General features: G+C 47.1%; 1 protein-coding gene across 1 annotated transcript; it reads left to right on the forward strand.

Moving 5' to 3' along the window:
- The first annotated feature begins 4,143 nt into the window (after positions 1–4,143).
- Positions 4,144–5,361, forward strand: LOC147119573 (uncharacterized). Its single transcript, XM_085985131.1, has one exon. The coding sequence runs from the start codon at positions 4,181–4,183 to the stop codon at positions 5,357–5,359; it is 1,179 nt and encodes a 392-aa protein (XP_085841257.1). The 5' UTR covers positions 4,144–4,180; the 3' UTR covers positions 5,360–5,361.
- The last annotated feature ends 19,153 nt before the right edge of the window (positions 5,362–24,514 follow it).

Genomic DNA, 24,514 nt, shown 5'->3' on the forward strand with positions numbered 1-24,514 from the left:
TCCAGGGGTCGGTTCTTGGACCACTGCTTTTCTTGATATATATTAATGACTTGGACTTGGGTGTACAGGGCGCAATTTCAAAATTTGCAGATGACACAAAACTTGGAAGTATAGTGAACAGTGAGGAGGATAGTGACAGACTTCAGGAAGACATAGACAGGCTGGTGAAATGGGCGGACACGTGGCAGATGAAATTTAACGCAGAAAAGTGTGAAGTGATACATTTTGGTAGAAAGAATGAGGAGAGGACATTTAAACTAAATAGTAAAATCCTAAAGGGAGTGCATGAACAGAGAGACCTGGGGGTGTATTTGCACAAATTGTTGAAGGTGGCAGGGCAAGTTGAGAAAGCAGTTAAAAAGGCTTACGGGAACCTGGGCTTCATAAATAGGGGTATAGAGTACAAACGTTTGGAAATTATGATGAACCTGTAAAACACTGGTTCGGTCCCAACTGGAGTATTGTTTCCAATTCTGGACACTGCACTTTAGGTAGGATGTGAAGGCCTTAGAGAAGGTGCAGAAAAGATTTACGAGAATGATTCCAGGAATGAGGAACTTCAGTTATGTTGATAGACTGGAGAAGCTGGGGTTGTTCACCTTGGAGTCGGGAAGATTTAGATAAGATTTGATAGAGGTGTTCAAAATCATGAGGTGTCTGTACAGAGTAGATAGAGAGAAAGTGTTCCCATTGGTGGAAGGGTCGAGAACCAGAGGACACAGATTGAAGGTGATTGGCAAAAGAACCAAAGGCGACTTAAGAAATAACTTTTTTACGCAGCGAGTGGTTCAGATCTGGAATGCACTGCCTGAAAGAGTGCTGGAGGCGAACTCAATCTTATCTTTCAAAAGGGAATTGGATAAGAATCTGAAGGAAAAAAAATTGCAGGGCTATGGGGAAAGGGCAGGGGAGTGGGACTAGTTGAGAGTCGGCACGGGTTCGACAGGTCGAATGGCCTTCCATGCTGTAACCATTCTATGATTCTATGAAGGGGCTGAATGGCCTCCTCCTGTTCCTATGTAACAGGCTGAAGGCCTTCCTTCTGTTCCTATGTAACAGACTGAAGGGGCTGAATGCCTTCCTCCTGGTCCTATTTAACAGACTGAAGGGGCTGAATGTTTTCCTCCTGATCCTATGTAACAGGCTGAGTGGCCGCCTCCTGTTCTTATGTAACAGATTGAAGAGGCTGAATAGTCTTCTCCTGTTTCAATGTAGCAGACTGAAGGGGCTGAATGTCTTCCTCCTGGTCCTATTTAACAAACTGAAGGGGCTGAATGTTTTCCTCCTGATCCTATGTAACAGGCTGAGTAGCCTCCTCCTGTTCTTATGTAACAGGCTGAAGGGATGAATGCCTTCCTCCTGTTCCTATGTAACAGACATAGAAACATAGAAGCTAGGAGTAGGAGTAGGCCATTCGGCCCCTCAAGCCTGCTCCACCATTTAATGAGATCATGGCTGATCATCCAAATTCAGTACCCTGTCCTTGCTTTCTCCCCATATCCCTTGATCCCTTTAGCCTTAAGAAATATATCTAACTCCTTCTTGAATATATTTAATGAATTGGCCTCAACTGCCTTTTGTGGTAGAGAATTCCACAGGTTCACCACTCTCTGGGTGAAGAAATTTCTCCTTATATCTGTCCTAAATGGCTTACCCCTTATCTTTCGACTGTGACCCCTGGTTCTTGACTCCCCCGCCATCGGGAACATCCTTCCTGCATCTTGTCTGTTTAGTCCTGTTAGAATTTTATAAGTTTCAATGAGATCCCTTCTCATTCTTCTAAACTCCAGCGAATATAAGCCCAATCGACCCAATCTCTCTTCATACGTCATTCCTGCCATCCCAGGTATCAGTCTGGTGAATCTTCACTGCACTCCCTTCACGGCAAGAACATCCTTCCTCAGATAAGGAGACAGAAGGGGCTGAATACCTTCCTCCTGTTCTTATGTAACAGGCTGAAGGGGTGAATGCCTTCCTCCTGTTCCCATGTAACAGACTGAAGGGGCTGAATGCCTACCTCCTGTGCTGCAACCGTTCTGTGATTCTGGGCTGGGCTCCCATGGCGGCAGCCCCAGCCCAAAATCCCCCGCGGCTGGGAATACGCCCTATCTCTCCTATCAGCGGCGCCCAGTGCGCATGCGAAGGACTGGCTGTTGCCGGGGCGACGCCCGGGGCTTCGAGAAACCGAGGGCTGGGGTTTGAATAAAGTGGGGGAGCGGGCGGTGGCGGGGGGGGGTGGTGGGAAGCGGGGTTTGTAAGCACCAAGTTTAGACCGGGATTGAACTTTATTTCTTGTACTTTCCCCCCCCCCAACTCCCTGACTTGCGTGAGCTGCCGGCCAATGGGAAGCGCTGGAGGACCGGAAGGAGCCGGCGGTCCTCCAGCCAATCAGGGCGCGGGGTTTGGCCCAGGGCTGGGCGCGGGGAACCGCCTCATTGTCCAGGGCGGCTGCTGGGAGAGGGAGGGAGGTTCCTGGTGATCGTTGTCCAGCAAAACCCTGTGCAGTCTCAGAAACTCTTAATGCAGATTTAGCACAGCCAAGAAAAGCCCCTCCTTCTCTGTCCTGAGGCTCAGACATCAGCGAGTAAAGCACTTTCTCCCCTCCTCCACCCACCCACTTCTTTTCTTGCCTCTGGCTTTAAATTCTTAATTGCAGGGACAGGAAGTGAATGCAGAGAGGGTGGAGGCTTCTGAAAGGAAGGACCGGGGCCTCTCCTCTCTCTCTCTCGATTTTGCAGTTAAAGTGTTGCTGCCTCAGCTTGACAGATTTATTTGTGAGGCTGAAAAAGGGATAGTGTCCTTCCTATCAACATAACAAAACAAAAAAACCCAGATGATCCGGTCAGTTATCACATTGCTGTTTGTGGGAGCTTGCTGTGCGTGAATTGGGCTGTCGCCTTTCCTACATTACAACAGTGACTACGCTCCAAAAGTACTTCATTGGCTGTAAAGCGCTTTGAGACATCCGGTGGCCGTGCAAGGCGTTATATAAATGCAAGTCTTTTTTCTTTTCTATTCACAATTAAAGGGGTGGTTTCTATACTATACTGCAGTAATATAGTGCATTGATATTTCTGGTATCGTTATATATAGTATGTTATTTGTGGTATAGTAATAGAGTACATATATTTTATATTATTTCTAGTATAGTAATAGATACATTATATATTTCTAGTATTATAGTATTGTAGATACATTATATATTTCTAGTGTTATAGTATTGTAGATACATTATATATTATTTCGAGTGTTATAGTATTGTAGATACATTATTTCTAGTCTAATAGTATTGTAGCTACATTATATATTCTAGTATTGTAGATACATTATATATTCTAGTATTGCAGTACATTATATATTCTAGTCTAGTAATATAACACAGTATACTATACATAGTTTCAGTCTAGTAATACAGAATCATAGAATGGTTACAGCACAGAAGGAGGCCATTCTGCTCGTTGAGCCTGTGCTGACGCTCTGCAAGAGCACGTCAGCGAGTACGTGTATATTATTTTTAGTCTAGTACTATAGGATTTATATATTGGACCTAGCAGCCTGTATGAAGCATTGCAGTTGTCTGCGTCCAAGTTCGGACCCGTAGAGCAGCAAGAATGGGCACCTTCAGGAGAGAATCGGGAGTTCAAACGTAAGGTGCAGCAGAGTGAGAGTGGAGGGAGAGTGTGTGGGATGGGGATTTACAGCTTGAGAGGGGTTAAGAGGAACGAGAGAGGAAAGAATGTTCCATAGAAACTAGAACTGTCTGTTCTGAATTTCTATCCTGTACTTAGTGATGACTTTTGTAAACTCCTTTTACAGGGTATTAGAAGGGGAGGATTTGCAGTCGGGAAACTCAAACCAAGCATCACGTCAAGATCTGACAGAGTCACTCGATTCATCAGGACCTGAATATCATCGTCTTTTGAATATGGAAGGGGAATTGTTTGCCTGTTCTGGCTGTGGGAAAAGATTCCAAACATCAGAGTGACTGGAAAAGCACCAAGACACACAAACCTGAATGAGAGTGTTCCAGTGCACTGCCTGTGGAAAGAGCTTTAACCAGTCACACAGCTTGAAAACACATTGCACTATTCACAGCGGGGAGAAACCGTACACGTGTTCTGTGTGTGGACGAGGCTTCAGCTGATCATCCAACCTGGAGAGACACAAGGACACCCGCACCATGGAGAAACCGTGTAAATGTGGGGACTGTGGGAAGCGATTCAGTTACCCGTCCCTGCTGGAAATTCATCGGCGCAGTCACACCGGGGAGAGGCCGTTCACCTGCTCCGAGTGTGGGAAGGGATTCACTCAGTCATCCACCCTGTTGACACACCAGCGAGTTCACACCGGGGAGAGGCCGTTCAGCTGCTCTGTGTGTGGGAAAGGATTCGCACGGCTGTCCAATATGCTGACACACCAGTGGATTCACACAGGGGAGAGGCCGTTCACTTGCCCCTTGTGTGGGAAGGGATTCACTCAGTCATCCACCCTGCTGACACACCAGCGTGTTCACACTGGGGAGAGGCCGTTCACCTGCTCTGAGTGTGGGAAGGGATTCACAAGTTCAGCCAACTTGCTGACTCACCAGCGTCTTCACAGTGGTGAGAGACCATTCAGCTGTTCTGTGTGTGGCAAGAGATTTACTCAATTATCCCACCATCTGACACACCAGCGAGTTCACACCGGTGAGAGGCCCTTTACTTGCTCCGTGTGTGGGAAGGGATTTATAAGTTCCTCCAACCTTCTGACACACCAGCGAGTTCACACCGGGGAGAGGCCGTTCACCTGCTCCGAGTGTGGGAAGGGATTCACTCAGTTAACCCACCTTCTGACACACCAGCGAGTTCACACTGGGGAGCGGCCGTTTACCTGCTCCACGTGTGGGAAGGGATTCACTGTTTCAACCAGTCTACTGACACACCAGCAAGTTCACACTGACAAGAAACCTTTTAAATCTTCAGACTGTGGAAATAGCTTTAAAAGCACAAAGGAACTGCTGACACACCAATGCACTCACACCAGGGAGAGACTGTTCACCTGCTCCGTGTGCGGAAAGGGATTCACTCACTCAGCTCACCTTCTTAGACACCAGCGAGTTCACACCGGTGAGAGGCCGTTCACTTGCTCCGTCTGTGGGAAGGGATTCACTCAGTTATCCAACCTCACTGCGCACCAACTTGTTCACTCTGATAAGAGACCTTTTAAATGTTCTGACTGCGAGAAGAGCATTAAAAGAAGTCATGATCTGATAAGACACCAACGCGCTCACGCTGGGGAGAGGTCGTTCACCTGCTCTGAGTGTGGGAAGGGATTCACTTTGTCATCCATCGTGCTGACACACCAGCGAGGTCACAAGTGACTGCAGGGGTTGGATAATAGAAAGAAGAGTAGGCAATTCAGCCCTTCGAGCCTGTTCCATGATTCAATCAGATCATGGCTGATCTTTACATCAACTCCGTTAACCCGCTTTTGATCAGTAGTCCTTGATAACATTACGCAACAAAAATCTATTGAGCTCAGTTTTGAGAATTTCACTTGACCCCTAGCATCCACAGCCTTTTCCACTACCTTTTCCTGGTTTATATCAGACAGGTGGAGATTGGTTTCAGTGACTGTGGGGTTGGTTTATATCAGACAGGTGCAGATTGGAGGAGGGCAATTAAAAAAATCTTAATATGATTAGGTAGAGTCAACATGGTTTTATGAAAGGGAAATCGTGTTTGACAAATTTATTAGTTTTTTGAGGATGTAACTAGCAGGGTAGATGAAGGGGAATCAGTGGATGTACTATATTTGGATTTCCAAAAGGCATGCGATAAGGTGCCACATAAAAGGTTGTTACGCAAGATAAGAGCACATGGTTGGGGGGAATGTATTAGCATGGATAGAGGATTGGTTAACAGAATACAGAGAATGGGGATAAATGGGTCATTTTCAGATTGGCAGGCTGTAACAAGTGGGGTGCCACAAGGATCAGTGTTGGGGCCTCAGCTACTTACAATTTATATTAATGACTTAGATGAAGGGACCGAGTGTAACATATCCACGTTTGCTGACGATACAAAGCTAGGTGGGACAGTAAGCTGTAAGGAGGACACAAAGAGCCTGCAAAAGGATATAGACAGGATAAGTGAGTGGGCAGTAAGGTGGCAGATTGTGCCCAATCTGCCGAAATGTGAGGTTATTCACTTTGGTAGAAAGAATAGAAAAGCAGAATGTTTTTTAAATGGTGAGAAACTATTAGATGTTGGTGTTGAGAGAGATTTAGGTCTCCTAATACAAGAAACACAGAAAGCTAGCGTGCAGGTACAGCAAGCAATTAGGAAGGCAAATGGCATGTTGGCCTTTATTGCAAGGGGGTTGGAGTATAAGAGTAAGGAAGTCTTGCTACAATTGCACAGGGCCTTGGTGAGACCACACCTGGAGTACTGGGCACAGTTTTGGTCTCCTTATCTAAGGAAGGATATACTTGCCTTGGAGGCGGAGCAATGAAGGTTCACTAGATTGATTCCTGTGATGAGAGAGCTGTCCTATGATGAGAGATTGTGTAGAATGGGCCGATACTCTCTGGAGTTTAGAAGAATGAGAGGTGATCTCATTGAAACATAAGATTCTGAAGGGGATTGACAGGGTAGATGCTGAGAGGTTGTTTCCCCCGGCTGGAGTGTCTAGAACTAGGGGGCATAGTCTCAGGATAAGGGGTGGGCCATTTAAGACTGAGATGAGGAGGAATTTCTTCACTCAGAGGGTTGTGAATCTTTGGAATTCTCTGCCCCAGAGGGCTGTGGATGCTGAGTCTTTGAGTATATTCAAGGCTGAGATCGATAGATTTTTGGACTCTGGGGGAATCAAGGAATATGGAGATCGGTCGGGAAAGTGGAGTTCAGGTCAATGATCAGCCATGATCTTATTGAATGGCGGAGCAGGCTTGAGGGGCCGTATGGCCAACTCCTGCTCCTAATTCTTAAGTTTCTTACTGGTGTCAGTGACTGTGGGGTTGGTTTATATCAGACAGGAGGAGATTGGTGTCAGTGACTGTGGGGTTGGTTTATATCAGACAGGAGGAGATTGGAGTTGCAATGAGGTGACTTCCCACGCCAGGCTCTGTGGTGTGGAAATTCTGCTGGATAATTGGGAATGTGGCTAATGGAAGTCCTCTATGTGAATAACTAGAATCACTGTCTCCTTATCCTGTGCAGAGAGGTTTCACTGAGCCTTTTTACAGATTCCATTGAAGGGCTGTACCTGAAGACGTCAACATTTTTCCGTTCTTTACAGATGTTGCCGGATTTGCTGAGTATTTCCAGCATTGTCTGTTTTCATTTAAGATTTCCTGTGTCTACAGTATTTGATTTTTGTTACACCCAGAAGTGTTTGATGGGACAGTGTAGAGGGAGCTTTACTCTGTATCTAACCCATGTTGTACCTGCCCTGGGAGTGTTTGATGGGACATTGTAGAGAGAGCTTTACTCTGTATCTAACCCGTGCTGTACCTGCCCTGGGAGTGTTTGATGGGACAGTGTAGAGGGAGCTTTACTCTGTATTCCGCCCGTGCTGTACCTGACCTGGGAGTGTTTGATGGGACATTGTAGAGGGAGCTTTACTCTGTATCTAACCCATGTTGTACCTGCCCTGGGAGTGTTTGATGGGACAGTGTAGAGGGAGGTTTACTCTGTATTCCGCCCGTGCTGTACCTGACCTGGGAGTGTTTGATGGGACAGTGTAGAGGGAGCTTTACTCTGTATCTAACCCATGTTGTACCTGCCCTGGGAGTGTTTGATGGGACATTGTAGAGGGAGCTTTACTCTGTATCTAACCCGTGTTGTACCTGCCCTGGGAGTGTTTGGGACATTGTAGAGGGAGCTTTACTCTGCATCTAACCCGTGCTGTACCTGCCCTGGGAGTGTTTGATGGGACATTGTAGAGGGAGCTTTACTCTGTATCTAACCCATGTTGTACCTGCCCTGGGAGTGTTTGATGGGACATTGTAGAGAGAGCTTTACTCTGTATCTAACCCATGTTGTACCTGCCCTGGGAGTGTTTGATGGGACATTGCAGAGAGAGCTTTACTCTGTATCTAACCCGTGCTGTACCTGCCCTGGGAGTGTTTGATGGGACATTGTAGAGAGAGCTTTACTCTGTATTCCGCCCGTGCTGTACCTGCCCTGGGAGTGTTTGATGGGACATTAGGTGCTCACTGGTAAAATGCCCCATTCTCCGTTTCTGACATCCATCACCTCGATGATCGCAACTTTTAACCCAAGTTGATGAGGTAAACCCATCAGCTTCTCCACAGAATCAAAGGGACAGGGAATGTCCAAGATCTTTGTTCAGTATGCTCCTTATGTCAGCCCTGGGTCTGAGTCACTGACATTCCAGCTCCATTTTATAAAGACAGTGAAGAGCAGGTGGGAGGTTGTGGAGAGATCGTAGCCCTGTGTGCTTCCTCTCCCACCTCCGCTCCCTGCCCACAGCTCAGTGTTTCATTTAGTTTGCGACGTCCCACAGACTGAGTTACTTGGAACTCAGTAAAGACCTGCTTTACATCGGAGCCCGAGCAGCCCCTCTGCTCTTTCACAGCAGCTATAAGGCACTAGTTCGGCCTCAATTGGAGTACCGTGTCCAATTCTGGGCACCACACTTTAGGAAGGATGTGAAGGCCTTAAGAGAAGGTGCTGAAGGGTTGTTGACTCCTTAGAGCAGAGAAGGTTGAGAGGAGATTTGATGGAGGTGTTCAAAACCATGAGGTGTCTGGACACAGTAGATAGAGAGAAACTGTTCCTATTGGCAGAAGGGTCGAGAACCAGAGGACACAGATTTAAGGTGATTGGCAAAAAAACCAAAGGCGACGCAAGGAAAAGCTTTTTTGTGGGCAAACATTTGGCAGATGGAGTATAACGTGGGGAAGTGCGAGGTTATCCACTTTGGCAGGAAAAATAAAAAAGCAAACTATTATTTAAATGGAGAGAGATTACAAAACACTACAGTTCAGAGGGACCTGGGGGTCCTTGTGCATGAAACACAAAAAGTTAGCATGCAAGTACAGCAAGTAATCAAAAAGGCAAATGGAATGTTGGCCTTTATTTCAAGGGGGTTGGAGTATAAAAGCAGGGAAGTCCTGCTACAACTGTACAGGGTATTGGTGAGACCACACCTTGAGTACTGCGTTCAGTTTTGGTCTCCTTATTTAAGGAAGGATATACTTGCATTGGAGGCAGTTCAGAGACGATTCACTAGGTTAATTCCAGAGATGAGGGGGTCGACTTATGAGGAAAGGTTGAGCAGGCTGGGCCTATACTCATTGGAATTTAGAAGAATGAGAGGTGATCTTATCGAAACATATAAGATACTGAGGTGGCTTGACAAGGTAGATGCAGAGAGGATGTTTCCCCTCATGGGGAAATCTAGAACTCGGGGGCATAGTTTCAGAATAAAGGGTCGCCCTTTTAGAACTGAGATGAGGAGGAATTTCTTCTCTGAGGGTCGTAAATCTGTGGAATTCTCTGCCCCAGAGAGCCATGGAGGCTGGGTCATTAAATACATTTAAGGTGGAAATAGACAGATTTTTGCAAGATAAGGGAGTGAAGGGTTATGGGGAGCGGGCAGGGAAGTGGCTTTGAGCCCAAGGTCAGCCATGATCTTATTGAATGGCGGAGCAGGCTCGAGGGGCCAAGTGGCCTATTCCTGCTCCTATTTCATATGTTCTTAAGTTTGACGCAGTGGGTGGTTAGGATCTGGAATGCATTGCCTGAGACGGTGGTGGAGGCAGACTCAATCTTATCTTTCAAAAGGGAGTTGGATAATTTTCTGCAGGAAAAGAATTGCAGGGCTACAGGGAAAGGGCGGGGGAGTGGGACTAGCTGAAGTGCTCTTGCAGCGAGTTGGCACGGGCTCGACGGGCCGAATGGCCTCCTTCTGTGCTATAACCATTCTGATTGCTGATTCGGACAGGAGGATAACTGAACACTGGACATTTTTTTTACCCTACCCATCCACCCTCCCATGTCTGACGCACAGCCTCAGTACTGTCCTAATTCAAGGCCTTTTAAAAAAAATCTCCCCCCCGTTAATGAGATGATTATCTTCTCCCCTGTCTGACGCACTGTTCCCTTATCCATGTGTTAGAAATGCATATTTTTTAATACTTGTAGTGTCTTTATGTCTAAGGAATTAGTTCTTGGACACAGAGTAAAAGACTTGCAGTTTATTAACAGTTAAGTCATTAATAACAAGAAGACATTAATAAACTTTGAGAATGGGTATGTAATTGGCGAATGAATTTCAACACCGATAAATGTGAGGTCTTACATTTTGGTAAGAAAAATAGGGAGGTCACATATTACTTGGAAAATAAGAATCTAAATGGGGTAGAGGAGCAAAGGGATCTGGGAATCAATGAAAGTAGCGACACAGGTTAATAAGGCCATAAATAAAAACAAGCACTGGGGTTTATTTCTAGAGGGATAGAATTGAAAAGTAGTGAAGTTATGCTAAACTTGTATTGAACCTTGGTTAGACCACACTTGGAGCACTGCGTACAATTCTGGTCACCATTTTATAAAAAGGATATAGAGGCACTGGAGAGGGTGCAGAGAAGATTTACAAGGGCGATACCAGAAATCCAAGGGTATACCTGTCAGGAAAGGATGAGCAGGCTGGATCTGTTTTCTCTTGGAAAAGAGAAGACTGAGGGGTGACCTAATAGAGGTCTTTAAAATTCTGTAAGGTTTTGATAGAGTGGATACAGAGAGAATATTTCCACTTGTGGGGAAGAGCAGAACTCTTGGGAATGCACATCTTGTGCCATGTGGGAACTCCAGGACGCTTCCCGTGTCCTGGACAACCACGTGTGCAGGAGGTGTCGTCAGCTGGAGGAGCTCGAGCTCCGGGTTTCGGAGCTTGAGCAGCAGCTAGTGTCTCTGCGGTGCATCCGCGAGGCTGAGAGCTACGTGGATAGCACGTTTCAGGAGGCAGTTAGAGTGTGCAGGCAGAGAGGGAATGGGTGACCTACAGACAGACAAGGAGGACCAGGCAGGTAGTGCAGGAGTCCCCCTGAGTGCATCTCGCTCTTCAACCAGTATTCTGTGCTGAGTACTGGTGAGGGCGATGGTTCCTCTGGGGAGTACAGCCAGAGCCAAGTCCATGGCACCACGGGTGGCTCAGCTGTACGGTTGGGGGGGGGGAAGGAGGAAGATTGGGAAGACAATAGTGATAGGGGATTCAATAGTTAGGGGAGCAGACGGGCGTTTCTGCAGCTGCAGACCTGACTCCAGGATAGCATGTTGCCTCCCTGGTGCCAGGGTCAAGGATGTCACTGAGCGGCTGCAGAACATTCTGAGGGGGGAGTGTGAGCAGCTAGAGGTCGTGGTCCATATCAGTATCAACGACATAGGTAGAAAGAGGGATGAGGTCCTGCAGGCAGATTTTAGGGAGCTAGGAAAGAGATTAAAAAACAGGACCTCTGGATTACTCCTGGTGCCACACGCAGGTGAATATAGAAATAGGAGGATAGAGCAGATGAATGCGTGGTTGGAGAGATGGTGCAGGAGGGAGGGCTTCAGATTCCTGGGGAATTGGGGCCGGTTCTGGGGGAGGTAGGACCTGTACAGGCCGGACGGGTTGCACCTCAACCGAGCTGGGACCAATGTCTTTGCAGGGGGGTTTGCTAGTGCTGTTGGGGTGGGTTTAAACTAACTTGGCAGGGAGATGGGCACTAGGATGTAGCATTGGAAAGGAGAAACCAGGATTGGGAGAGACAGATAGCACTAGAGTAAGAAACAATAAGTTATTAGGTGGGGTCAGACTAAGAGAGAATACAAGGTGGTCTAAGATAGGTTTACAGTGCATGTGTGTGAATGCACAAAGTGTGGTAAATAAGGTTGGTGAGCTGCAGCTGCAAATAGACAGATGGGAATATGATGTTGTGGAGATAATGGAGACCTGGCTCTCAAAAAGGCAGGATTGAGTACTAAATATTCCTGGATATTTGGTGGTCAAGAAAGATAGGGAAGGAAAGAAAGGAGATGGGGTGGCAGTATTGATTAAAGAGAATATTAGTGCTGGATAGAGAGCATGTCCTGGAGGGGTCAAGGGCAGAATCTGTTTGGTTAGAGTTGAGAAACAATAGAGGTGCCATTACACTAGGTGTATTCTATAGGGCGGCAACTAGAGGGAAAGATATCGAGGAGCAAATTAGCAGAGAAATTACAGCGAGGTGCAAGAACTATAGAGCAGTGATAATGGGGGACTTCAACTATCCCAATATGGACTGGGATCGTAATAGTGTTAAGGGCAGAGAAGGGGAAGAATTTCTGAAGTGTGTTCAGGAGAACTTTCTTGATCAGTACGTTCCTGGCCCAACAAGGGAGGAGGCATTGCTGGATCTGGTTCTGGGGAATGAGGTGGGTCAAGTGGAGCAAGTGTCAGTAGGTGAACATTTAGGGAACAGTGATCATAGTATCATAAGGTTTAGATTATGGAAAAGGACAGGGAGCAATCTAGAGTAAAAATACTTAATTGGAGGAAGGCCAATTTCAGTGGGTTGAGAATGGACCTGGCCCGGGTAAATTGGAATTGAAGATTGGCAGGCAAAACTGTAATCGAAAATGGTTCGGGTACAGTCAAGGTATATTCCTATGAGGGGGAAAGGTAGGGCAACCAAAGCCAGAGCTCCCTGGATGATGAAAGAGAGAGGGAGTAAGATGAAGCAGAAAAAGGGAGCATATGACAGATTGAGAATACAAGTGAGAACCAGGCTGAATATAGAAAGTTCAGAGGGGAAGTGAAAAAGGAAATGAGGGGCAAAGAGAAAGTATGCGAATATAATGGCAGCTAACATAAAAGAGAATCCAAAAGTCTTCTATAGGCAATAGTAAACCGGTAGTAAGAGGAGAGGTGGGGCCAAAAAGGAGACCAACGCGTGGAGGCAGAGGGCATGGCTGACGTACTAAATGAGCACTTTTCATCTGTCTTTACCAAGGAAGAGGATGTTGCCAAAGTCACAGTGAAAGAGGAGGTAGTTGAGATATTGGATGGGATATAAAAATTGATAGAGGAGGTACTAGAAAAGCTGGCTGTACTTAAAGTAGATAATTCACCAGGACCGGATGGGATGCATCCCAGGATGCTGATGGAAGTAAAGGTGGAAATTGCAGAGGTACTGGCCATAATCTTCCAATCCTCCTTAGATACGGCGGTGGTGCCAGAGGACTGGAGAATTGCAAATGTGACACCCTTGTTCAATAAAGGGTGCAAGGCTAAACCCTGCAACTATAGGCCAGTCAGTTTAACATCGATGGTGGGGAATCTTTTAGAAATGATAATCTGGGACAAAATTAACAGTCACTTGGACAAGTGTGGATTAATTAAGGAAAGCCAGCACGGATTTGTTAAAGGCAAATTGTGTTTTAACTAACTTCAAGTGTTTTGATGAGGTAACACAGGTTGATGAGGGCAATGTGGTTGATGTGTACATAATAGGCTTACCTGCAAAGTTGAAGCCCATGGAATAAAAGGGACAATGGCTGCATGGATACGAAATTGGCTAAGTGACAGGAAAGAGAGAGTAGTGGTGAACGGTTGTTTTTCGGACTGGAGAAAGGTACACGGTGGTGTTCCCCAAGGGTCGGTACCAGGACCAGTGCTTTTCTTGATATAAATGACTTGGGTGTACAGGGCACAATTTCAAAATTTGCAGATGAGACAAAACTTGTAAGTATAGTGAACAGTGCGGAGGAGAGTAATGAACTTTAAGAGAACAGAGACAGGCTGGTGGAATGGGCGGACACGTGGCAGATGAAATTTAATGCAGAAAAGTGATACATGTTGGTAGGAAGAACGAGGAGAGGCAATATAAACTAAAGGGTAGAATCCTAAAGGGGGTGCATGAAGAGAGAGACCTGGGGGTTAATGTGCACAAATCATTGACGGTGGCAGGGCAGGTTGAGAAAGCGGTTAAAAAAGCTTATGGGATCCTGGACTTTATAAATAGAGGCATAGAGTACAAAAGCAAGGAAGTTATGATGAACATAGAAACACTGGTTCGGCCTCAACTGGAGTATTGTGTCCAATTCTGGGCACCGCACTTTAGGAAGGATGTGAAGGCCTTAGAGAGGGTGCGGAAAAGATTTATGGAATGGTTCCAGGGATGAGGGACTTCAGTTACGTGGATAGACAGGAGAGGCTGGGGGTTTTCTCCTTAGAGCAGAGGAGATTTGATAGAGGTGCTCAAAATCATGAGCTGTCTGGACAGAGTAGATAGAGAGAAACTGTTCCCATTGGTGGAAGGGTCGAGAACCAGAGGTCACAGATTTAAGGTGATTGGCAGGAGAACCAAAGGTGACACGGGGAAAAACTTTTTTACGCAGCGAGTGGTTAGGATCTGGAATGCACTGCCTGAAAGGGTGGTGGAGGCAGATTCAACTGTAGCTTTCAAAAGGGAATTGGATAAGTACCTGAAGGGAAATTTTTTACAGGGCTACGGGGAAAGGGCGGGGGAGTGGGACTAGCTGAAGTGCTCTTGCAGCGAGCCGGCATGGGCCGAATGGCCTCGTTCTGTGCTGTAACCATTCTATGATTCTAACTGGAATGCCATCAATATAAGATAGTCACCAAGAAATCCAATAGGGAATTCAGAAGAAACTTCTTTACCCAGAGAGTGGTGAGAATGTGGAACTCGCTACCACAGGGAGTGGTTGAGGTGAATCGTATAGATACATTTAAGGGGAGGCTAGACAAGCATATGACGGAGAACGGAATAGAGGGTTATGCTGATAGATGAGGAAAGACAGGAGGAAGCTCGAGTGGAGCAGAAACGCCGGCATGGACTGGTTGGGCCGAATGGCCAGTTTCTGTGCTGTATATCCTGTGTAATTCTATGTAAATGTTAGACTCGTGGCTAATGCCGAGATTCCAAAGGGTGCTTTGCCGCACAAGATACACTCCTTACAGTCAGTGAGCTCAACCCTCCAGGTGTCTCCTGTCGTCAACTCCCAACCTCGCCGTACAACCTATTTCACACGATCTTGTTGAACTTTGCACCAGTTTTCACCTCCCGTTATCAAGAAGTTCGAAACATTTATTTCTCATCTGATGTTTGTGGTCCCGAGACCATCAGGCTGGCGATCAGGTTTCGCAAGGCATAGAATGCATTATTCTGGTTGATTAACAGATAACTTAAACTCTACATGTAAACAACGAGTAGCCTGGCTGCTCCTGACCTCTACAGAAAGTGTACTGCTCGCCATCTGCAGAGTTCCAGGTTTAGAGTTTCAACTATGGAGGATAATTAAAAAAAAAAGGAACTTAATACAAATAGTTTCTTTTATTATTTCTCGATTCTGATCTCTACAACTACCAACAACAGAGGATGTTACCAGGGATGAGAGACTTCAACAACAGCTTGTATTTATATAGCGCCTTTAACATAGTAAAACGTCCGAAGGCGCTGCACAGGAGTATTTGAAGACAAGAAATTTGACACCGAGCCAAATAAGGAGAAATTAGGGCAGGTGACCAAAGAGGTAGGTCTTAAGGAGTGTCTTAAAGGAGGAAAGAGAGGCAGAGAGGTTTAGAGAGGGAATTCCAGAGCTTAGGGCCCAGCCAGGCAACAGAAGGCACAGACACCAATGGTTGAGTGATTATAATCAGGGATGCTCGAGAGCAGAATTAGAGGAGCGCAGATAACTTGGGGGGGGGGGGGGGGGGGGGGGGGGGGAGGGAGAAGGGTCGTGGAGCTGAAGGAGGTTACAGAGATAGGAAGGGGTGAGGCCACAGAGGGATTTGAAAACAAGAATGAGAATTTTGAAATGGAGGCACTGCTTAACCGGGTGCCAGTGTAGGTCAGCGAGCATGGGCTGATGGATGAACGGGACTTGGTGCGAGTTAGGACACGGGCAGCCGAGTTTTGGATGACCTCAAGTTTACGTAGGGTGGAATGTGGGAGGCCGGCCAGGAGTGTGTTGGAATAGTCGAGGTTAGAGGTAACAAAGACATGGATGAGGGTTTCAGCAGCGGATGAGCTGAGGCAGGGGCGGAGACGGGCGATGTTACGGAGGTGGAAGTAGGCGGTCTTTGTTATGGTGTGGATATGTGGTCGGAAGCTCATTTCAGGGTCAAATATGACAGCAAGGTTGCAAACAGTGTGGTTCAGCCTCAGACAGATGTTCGGGAGAGGGATGGAGTCAGTGGCTAGGGAACGGAGTTTGTGGTGGGGACCGAAAATAATGGCTTCGGTCTTCCCCGATATTGGAGAAAATTTCTGCTCATCCAGGACTGGATGTCGGACAAGCAGTCTGACAATTTAGAGACCGTGGAGAGGTCGAGAGAGGTGGTGGTGAGGTAGAGCTGGGTGTCATCAGCGTACATGTGGAAACTGACTGTTTTTGGATGATGTCACCAAGGGGCAGCATGTAGATGAGAAATAGGGGCCAAGGATAGATACTTGGGGGACACCAGAGGTAACGATGCAGGAGTGGGAAGAGAAGACGTTGCAGGTGATTCTCTGGCTACGATTAGATAGATAAGAATGGAACCAGGCGAGTGCAGTCCCCCCCAGCTGGACAACGGTGGAGAGGCGTTGAAGGATGGAGTGGTCAACCGTGTCAAAGGCTGCAGACCGATTGAGAAGGACGAGGAAGGATAGTTTATCCTCATCACAGTCACAAAGAATGTCATTTATGACTTTGATGAGAGCCATTTCGGTACTCTGGCAGGGGCAGAAATCTGATTGGAGATATTCAAACATGGAATTGTGGGAAAAATGGGCACGGATTTGGGAGGCAACAACACATTCAAGGACTTTGGAAAGGAAACGGTGGTTGGAGATGGGGCGGTAGTTTGCAAGGATGGAGGGGTCATGGGTTGGTTTTTTGAGGAGAGGTGCGATGATGGCAGATTTGAGGGAGAGGGAGACTGTACCTAAGGAGGGAGAACCATTAACAATGTCAGCTAACATGGGAGCCAGAAAAGGAAGTTGGGTGGTCAGCAGTTTGGTGGGAATAGGGTCGAGGGAGCAGGAAGTGGGTCTCATGGACAAGATGAGCGCAGAGAGGTCATGAGAGGAGATCGGAGAGAAATTGGAGAAAGTTGTTGTTAGATCCATGTGTTAATGGAGACATGGAATGCAGGAGTTGACTTAACAAGTGTTTACTGAACAAAGTCTGGAGGTGAACTAACAACACAAGACGCTACACAGGCTTATATACCCGAGTGGTCACTACTGGTACTACAGTATACAGGGGCTTCAAAAACATAGTTCCTCTTAAAGGTACATACACTACAATTCCTCCCCTTTTAGATAAATAGTACATAACATTTTAAGTAATCATTAAATAACATTTTTACAAGAACAATAATATACACATTTGCTGAAGTTAATCAATTACAAATTCAGTCTCTGGAGGCTTCCTGACTCGGTCCGGATAACGCCTCGGTGGTGTAGTAGGTTCTTTTGGCAAGGTCGATTCAGCTTCAATGCCAGTGTCGGGTTCATCTGGTTCCAGTATCACCGGATCGGAGGTAGATACTATGGGTATCTCTGCTTCATCACTAGGCGTATAGAGTTGTGGTGTAGGTTGTCCTTTTTCGGATGACTCTATGATCTGGTCAGCATGGCGCCTTATGCTTTCTCCAATGTCCACGGTATACATCAGCGGTCCTAGTCGTGTGCAAATAGTTCCAGGCTGCCATTTCTCGGTACGGTAGTCCCGGGCCAAAACTGGTTGACCTATCTGGAAGATTCTAGTTGGCCTTTCATTCATGCTTTGAAATTGCTGGTTCTCTACGTCCCTTCTGACGTTTGGCTTGACCAAATCCAGCCGGCATCTGAGTCTTCTATTGAAAAACATCATGGCGGGGTTTGGTTTGTAACCACATGTGTTGCATTCCTGTACGCAAACAAGAAGTTACCTACCTTATGTTGTAGATTTATGTCTTCATTACCCATGGCCTTTATGGCCTTCTTGAAGGTCTGGACAAACCTTTCAGCCAATCCATTGGTGGCGGGATGGTATGGGGCGGACGTGTAGTGCTTAACCCCATTGTTTTTTAAGAACTTCCTGAATTCTTCGGACACAAATTGCGGTCCATTATCAGAACAGATCTGTTCAGGCAGCCCATTCCTGGCAAATATGGTCCTTAATACTGTGATGGTTTTTTCCGTGGTGGTGGAGGACATCTTTATTACCTCCGGCCACTTGGAGTGTGCATCCACCGCGATTAAGAACATTGAGTCCATAAATGGACCAGCAAAGTCGATATGTACCCTTTGCCATGGAGATGAGGGCTACTCCCATGGATGTAGAGGGGCTTGTGGTGGGGCGTTTTGGACCTTCTGGCATCCTAGACAGCTCTTGGTCATTTCTTCGATGTCTCCATCGATACCTGGCCACCACACAAACGCTCTGGCTAAGTTCTTCATTTTCACTCCACCCAGATGCCCCTCGTGAAGCTCCTTTAGCACTCTATCCTTGAGTTTGGGTGGAATCACCACTCTGGATCCACACATCAAGGTTCCTCGGCACACTGACAGCTGTTCTCCTCTTTGCGAGAATGCTGGCAACAGTGGTTCGCCATGTGCTGGCCATCCCTTCACCGTTAAATCGTAGACTCGTGAGAGAGTCGGGTCATTTCGCGTTTCCTTTTCAATGGTAGAATTTGTCACCGGTAGACATTCCACTATGGTTGAGTGGAATATCTCCACTGGGTCCACTGTAGGCGCCTCTTCCACCGTTGGCAATGGTAGGCGCGATAACCCGTCAGCATTCCCATGCTGTTTTGTTCCTTTGTACTCTGTCATATTGGTGTGCTCCTAGGAAAAGGGACCACCTCTGTAGCCTTTGCGCTGTCATAATGGGAACGCCCTTTTTAGGGTTGAATATGGAGACGAGGGGTTGATGGTCAGTCAACAAGGTAAATTTTTGTCCGTGTAGGTAATGGTTGAATTTCTTCACCCCCCACACCAGGCTGAGTGCCTCCCTGTCGATCTGGGCATAGTTATGCTCAGCTGAGTTTAATGAGCGTGACGCAAAAGCTATCGGCCGCTCCGAGTCATCAGGGAATCTATGCGATAATACCGCTCCCACGCCGTAAGGGGATGCATCGCACGCCAGTCTGATTGGCAGTGATGGGTTGTAATGAGCCAACACTTCCCTGGACGTGATCAAGCCTTTGCATTTATGGAAGGCACGTTTACAGTCTTCGCTCCATTTCCAAACTACTCCAGTTTGTAGCAGTGCGTTAAGCGGGTGCAGAACCGTGGACAAGTTTGGTAAAAATTTATGATAGTAATTTACTAATCCCAGGAACGACCTTAATTGTGAGACATTTTCAGGCGCTGGGGCCTTTACGACCGCTTCAATTTTTTCAGATGACTTATGCAACCCTTCGTTAATGACATGGCCACAATATGATATTTGTTTCTGGAAAAATTCGCACTTGGGGCGATTTGCTCGTAGGCCCCGTTCTCTCAACCTCGTGAGCACCTGCTCCAAGTTGGCAAGGTGCTCGTTGTCATTTTCTCCTGTTACAAAGATGTCGTCTAGGTAGCATTGAGTCCCCGGAATCCCTTGCAGGACTTGCTTCATAGCTCTTTGCCAGATAGCCGGAGCTGATGCCACTCCGAAAACCAGTCGATTGTACTGGTACCGGCCTTTGTGTGTGTTTATCGTGAGATACTTTTTAGAGGCCTCCTCAACCTCCATCTGTAGATATGCCTGTGCTAAGTCAATTTTGGTGAAACGTTTCCCTCCGGATAGTGAGGTGAAAATATCTTCTATCCTCCGAAGAGGATACTGTACCGTGTGAAGGACTGGGTTTATAGTCTCTTTGAAGTCCCCACAGATGCGAACTTTTCCCTGTTCTTCATATTTATCATTATTCAACGTTTTCTTCATGACCGGGATGATGGGTGTTGCCCACTCGCTCCAATCTACCTTGGATAACATGCCTGCTTTTTCCAAATTCTCCAGCTCTGCCTCGACGGCTGGACGAATTGCGTATGGCACCGGCCTTGCCTTAAAAAACTTGGGAATTGCCGCATCTTCCACTTTTATTGAGGCGGTGGCGCCTTTCAGGGTTCCTAGTTCCTGTTGAAACACTTCTTTGGCGTTAGCCAAGATTTCTTTTAATCATCCAGGTATGACGTCATCATCGGTTTTTTTCTTACTGGTCACCGTCAGTGCCTGAATGGAGTGCCAGTCTAAACTTATCTTTCTGATCCATTCACGTCCCAACAACGGTGGACCACCATCTTGCAGAATGTATAAATACAACTTCTGTATTTCCTTGCCGTTGTATACAACGGGCACCCTTATTTTCCCTCTGGGGTATACTTTCTGCCCCGTATATGTCTTCAAGACAATGGATGTGTCTTTCAAAGGTATATGCGGAAATAGCCGCTCGTAATCCCGTCGACTCATGATGGTCCGAGCTGATCCTGTATCTAGCTCCATTTTGACTGGGGACCCTGCTATCGTGAGGGTAACCCAAATGGTCTGGCAATCTTCTTTGGCAATTACATTAATGTAATTTGAGACAGCTTAGTCTCTTGTTTCCAGAGTCGCTATCGCTCTTCTGGTCTTCGGAGCTACTGTCCGTCATCATTTGTACCTTTCTGTACTTTTCCTTATTGACCTTTTTACTGTCAGCGGATTTCTTTCCAGATCTGCATACACGTGCAATGTGTCCCATCTTTCCGCATTGCCTGCATGCTTTGTCCTTGAACCAGCAGTCCTTCTGGTCATGGAGGGATCTGCCGCAGCGATAACATCTCTCGAAACCCCGTGTCATTTCATGGGTGCCGAAGTCCTGTGGCTTTTGCTGTATCTCTGCAGCTCCTCTTGCTGCTGCTTCGTATGATACAACCACACTGAAAGCCTTGTCCAGTGTTAAATCTTTCTCAGAAAGTAGTCTTTTCTGTGTTCCTTCGCTTAGGAGACCGCAGACGAATTTGTCTCATAGACAATCTGCCAGTCCTGCCCCGAATTGGCAGTGCTTTGACAGCTTTCGTAATTCGGTGAGGTAATCAGCGTTACTTTCATTCTTGTGCTGATTCCTCCTGAAGAATTTGAATTGTTCCGCTATCGGCAGCGGTGTTGGGTTTAAGTGCTCCTGTAAGGTATCAACAATCTCATTAAAATTCTTGTCCATCGGTTTGGCTGGAGTGATCAAGTTTCGTAACAGCCCGTATGTCCTTGCGCCCATCAGATTTAGAAGTACCGATGCCTTTTTATCATCCGCTACCTCATTCGCCTTGCAATATACCTCCACTCTTTCCACATATGTGGTCCAATCTTCTATATCACTATCGAAAGCAGTAATATTGCCAGTCTTTGGCATCTTGAAAATCTAAAATGGCGCTTCCGCGCTTTTCTTTCTTCTCCGCCGAGTTAAGATGGCGCCTCCCGCCGCTGCTGCCAACGCTGTTCTCCGCGGTTCCCGTTGCGACCTGCAGCTTTTCGCGGTATTTCTATTTTTTTAAAAATATATCGCTTCAATATTCACTCCGTAATTGAAGAACCGTTCCCGTCGTGGAGCGGACCCTCTGGGACTTTCCCCTCCCTCTGCTCGGTCCGAACGCCGGCTGCGCCCTGAGTGCTCCACCCTCTCTCTTTGCTTCTGCTTCCCGACTCGCTGCCCAGCCCCGTTGCAGAGCCACCCAATTGAGCTGTAGCCCGCCGCAGCCCAGGAAGGATCAGTGCACTACCTGCCACCAGCCCGTTTAGCTGGGGAAATCACAGACTGGAGACCAAGCCTGGCCCTCGTTTTCGAGTTTCTTCGAGTTATTATTATTTTTTTTCTTCTTGCTTCTGGCTTCGACCTTCATCTGAGGAATCGATCCCCTTGAGGTGCTGCCGAATTGCAGGTAAGTTCGTTTCTAACTCGTCGCCACTGTTCGATCCATGTGTTAATGGAGACACGGAATGCAGGAGTTGATTTAACAAGTGTTTTCTGAACAAAGTCTGGAGGTGAACTAACTACACAAGACGCTACACAGGCTTATATACCTGAGTGGCCACTACTGGTACTACAGTATACAGGGGCTTCAAAAACATAGTTCCTCTTAAAGGTACATACACTACAGTTGTGAGTTCAGGGCTAGGGCGGGGGGGGAACCTTAGAGGAAGTTTGGCCCGGTGGGCTAGGGGAAGGAAGGGAAGTGGCAGAGGCAGCTGATTGTCTCTAAGGTTGAGACCAAGAAATCCATGAGCTCCTCACACTTATTGTCGGAGGTGCGGGTGGAGGAGACAGGGGAGAGAGGTTAAAGAAGATGGTTAGCAGTGGAGAATAGAAGCCGGGGTTTATCTTTGCAATCCAGAATGATTCTGGAATAGTGAGCAATTTTGGCAGGCGAGAGCAGGACCCGATAATGCTTTATGTGGCCCAGCCAGATCTGGCGGTGATTGGCTAAACCAGTTGTCCGCCATATCCGTTCAAGCCTGCGTCCCTTGGACTTAAGGGAGTGAAGATGAGGGCTGTACTAGGGGGAGCAGCCAGGGTGAGAGAGAGTAATTGTTTTAATAGGGACTAGGGCATCAAAGGTGGTGGTGGTGGTGCAGAGCTGAAAAACCAGTAGAACCAGTTCAGCAAAGACACAACTGCAGTTTAAAAGTTTAAAAAAAAAAATATTTTAGCAGCAGATATAGAGAGACACAGCAGTTAAGTCTTAGTGTAATCCAGTGCAGAAACATAGTGGTTTAACCTAGCGTAGTTCAAAGCTGAAACATAGTCTAGATGTCCAGAGACGTCTAGGAGATGGGAAACCAAGTTGACAAAAGAATTCCACAGCATATGACTTGAGGCGACTGAAAAGCAGAACAGTCACAGCTGCTGACTGAGTGTAGTCAGTCTTCTTCTTAGGCAGTCCCTCGGGAACCGAGGATGATGCGCTTCCACGTTAAAAATGAGTTCTCAGGTGCCTGATGAGTCCAATGAGGGACCTACAGACTCTGTCACAGGTGGGGCAGGCGGTGGTTGAAGGGGCGGGTGGCTGGGGTACTTGGGTTGATGTGCGCTGCCTGCGCTTGGCTTCTGCTTGCTCCCGGCAAAGAGACTCGAGGTGTGCGGCGCCTTCCCGGATGCTTCTCCACTTTGTGCGGTTTTGGGCCAGGGATTCCCAGGAGTCAGTGGGGATGTTACACCTTTTACAAGGAGGCTTTGAGGGTGTCCTTGAAGCGTTTCCTCTGCCCACCTGGGGCTGTGCCGGAGCTCCGAGTAGAGCGCTTGTTTTGGGAGTCTCGTATCGGGCATGTGGACAATATGACCCATCCATTGGAGCTGATCGAGCGTGGTCAAAGCTTTGATGCTGGGGATGTTGGCCTGAGCATGTTTGCCCATAATGACATCGAGGAATACGCATCCACAGTGCTATTCTACATTAACAGCTGCGTCGAGGTCGTCACGACCCATAAAAATATCAGGACATACCCCAACCAGAAACCCTGGATGAACGGAGAGGTCCGCTCACTGTTGAAAGCACGCGACGCAGCATTTAAATCTGGCGACGCGGCGGCTTACAGTGCAGCTAGGACCAACCTAAAAAAGGGGATCAGGACTGCCAAAAGGATACAGACACTGCGGATAGAGGATCATTTCCGCAACAACTCGGACCCCCGGCGCATGTGGCAGGGCATCCAGTCCATCACTGACTACAAGGGCAAAAACACCAGCCCCCCGGTTGGCGATGCCTCCCTTCCGGAGGAGCTTAACAACTTCTATGCTCGCTTCGACGGGGACAACAGGGAGCCGGCTACCAAAGCCTTGCCACCCCCGGAAGACCAGGTGCTCACTCTGTCGACCTCCGACGTAAGGGGTGTTCTACACGGAGTGAACACACGTAAGGCTGCTGGACCGGACAGCATCCCTGGACGGGTACTCAAGGAATGTGCTGATCAGCTGGCTGATGTCTTCACCGCCATCTTCAATCTGTCACTGGCCCAGGCAGTAGTCCCTACATGCTTCAAGACCGCTAATGTAACACCCTTGTTTAAAAATGGCAGTAGACAGAAGGCTGGAAACTATAGACCGGTTAGCCTAACATCTGTGGTAGGTAAAATTTTGGAGTCCATTATTAAGGAGACAGTAACAGGACATTTGGATAATCATAATTTAATAGGACAAAGTCAGCATGGTTTTATGAAGGGGAAGTCATGTTTGACAAATTTGCTGGAGGTCTTTGAGGAAGTAACATATAGGGTGGATAAAGGGGAACCAGTGGACATAGTGTATTTAGACTTCCAAAAGGCATTTGACAAGGTGCCACACAAAAGATTATTGCTTAAGATAAAAAATCACGGGATTGGGGGTAATATTCTGGCATGGATAGAGGATTGGCTATCTAACAGAAGGCAGAGAGTTGGGATAAATGGTTCATTCTCAGACTGGCAATCAGTAACTAGTGGTGTTCCGCAGGGGTCGGTGCTGGGTCCCCAACTCTTTACAATCTATATTCACGATTTGGAGGAGGGGACCGAGTGTAACATATCAAAGTTTGCAGATGATACTAAGATGGGAGGGA

The sequence above is a fragment of the Somniosus microcephalus genome, chromosome 4, assembly GCF_052327205.1.
Source record: "Somniosus microcephalus isolate GS21.2 chromosome 4, FLI_Smic_1.0, whole genome shotgun sequence".
NCBI lineage: Eukaryota > Metazoa > Chordata > Chondrichthyes > Squaliformes > Somniosidae > Somniosus > Somniosus microcephalus.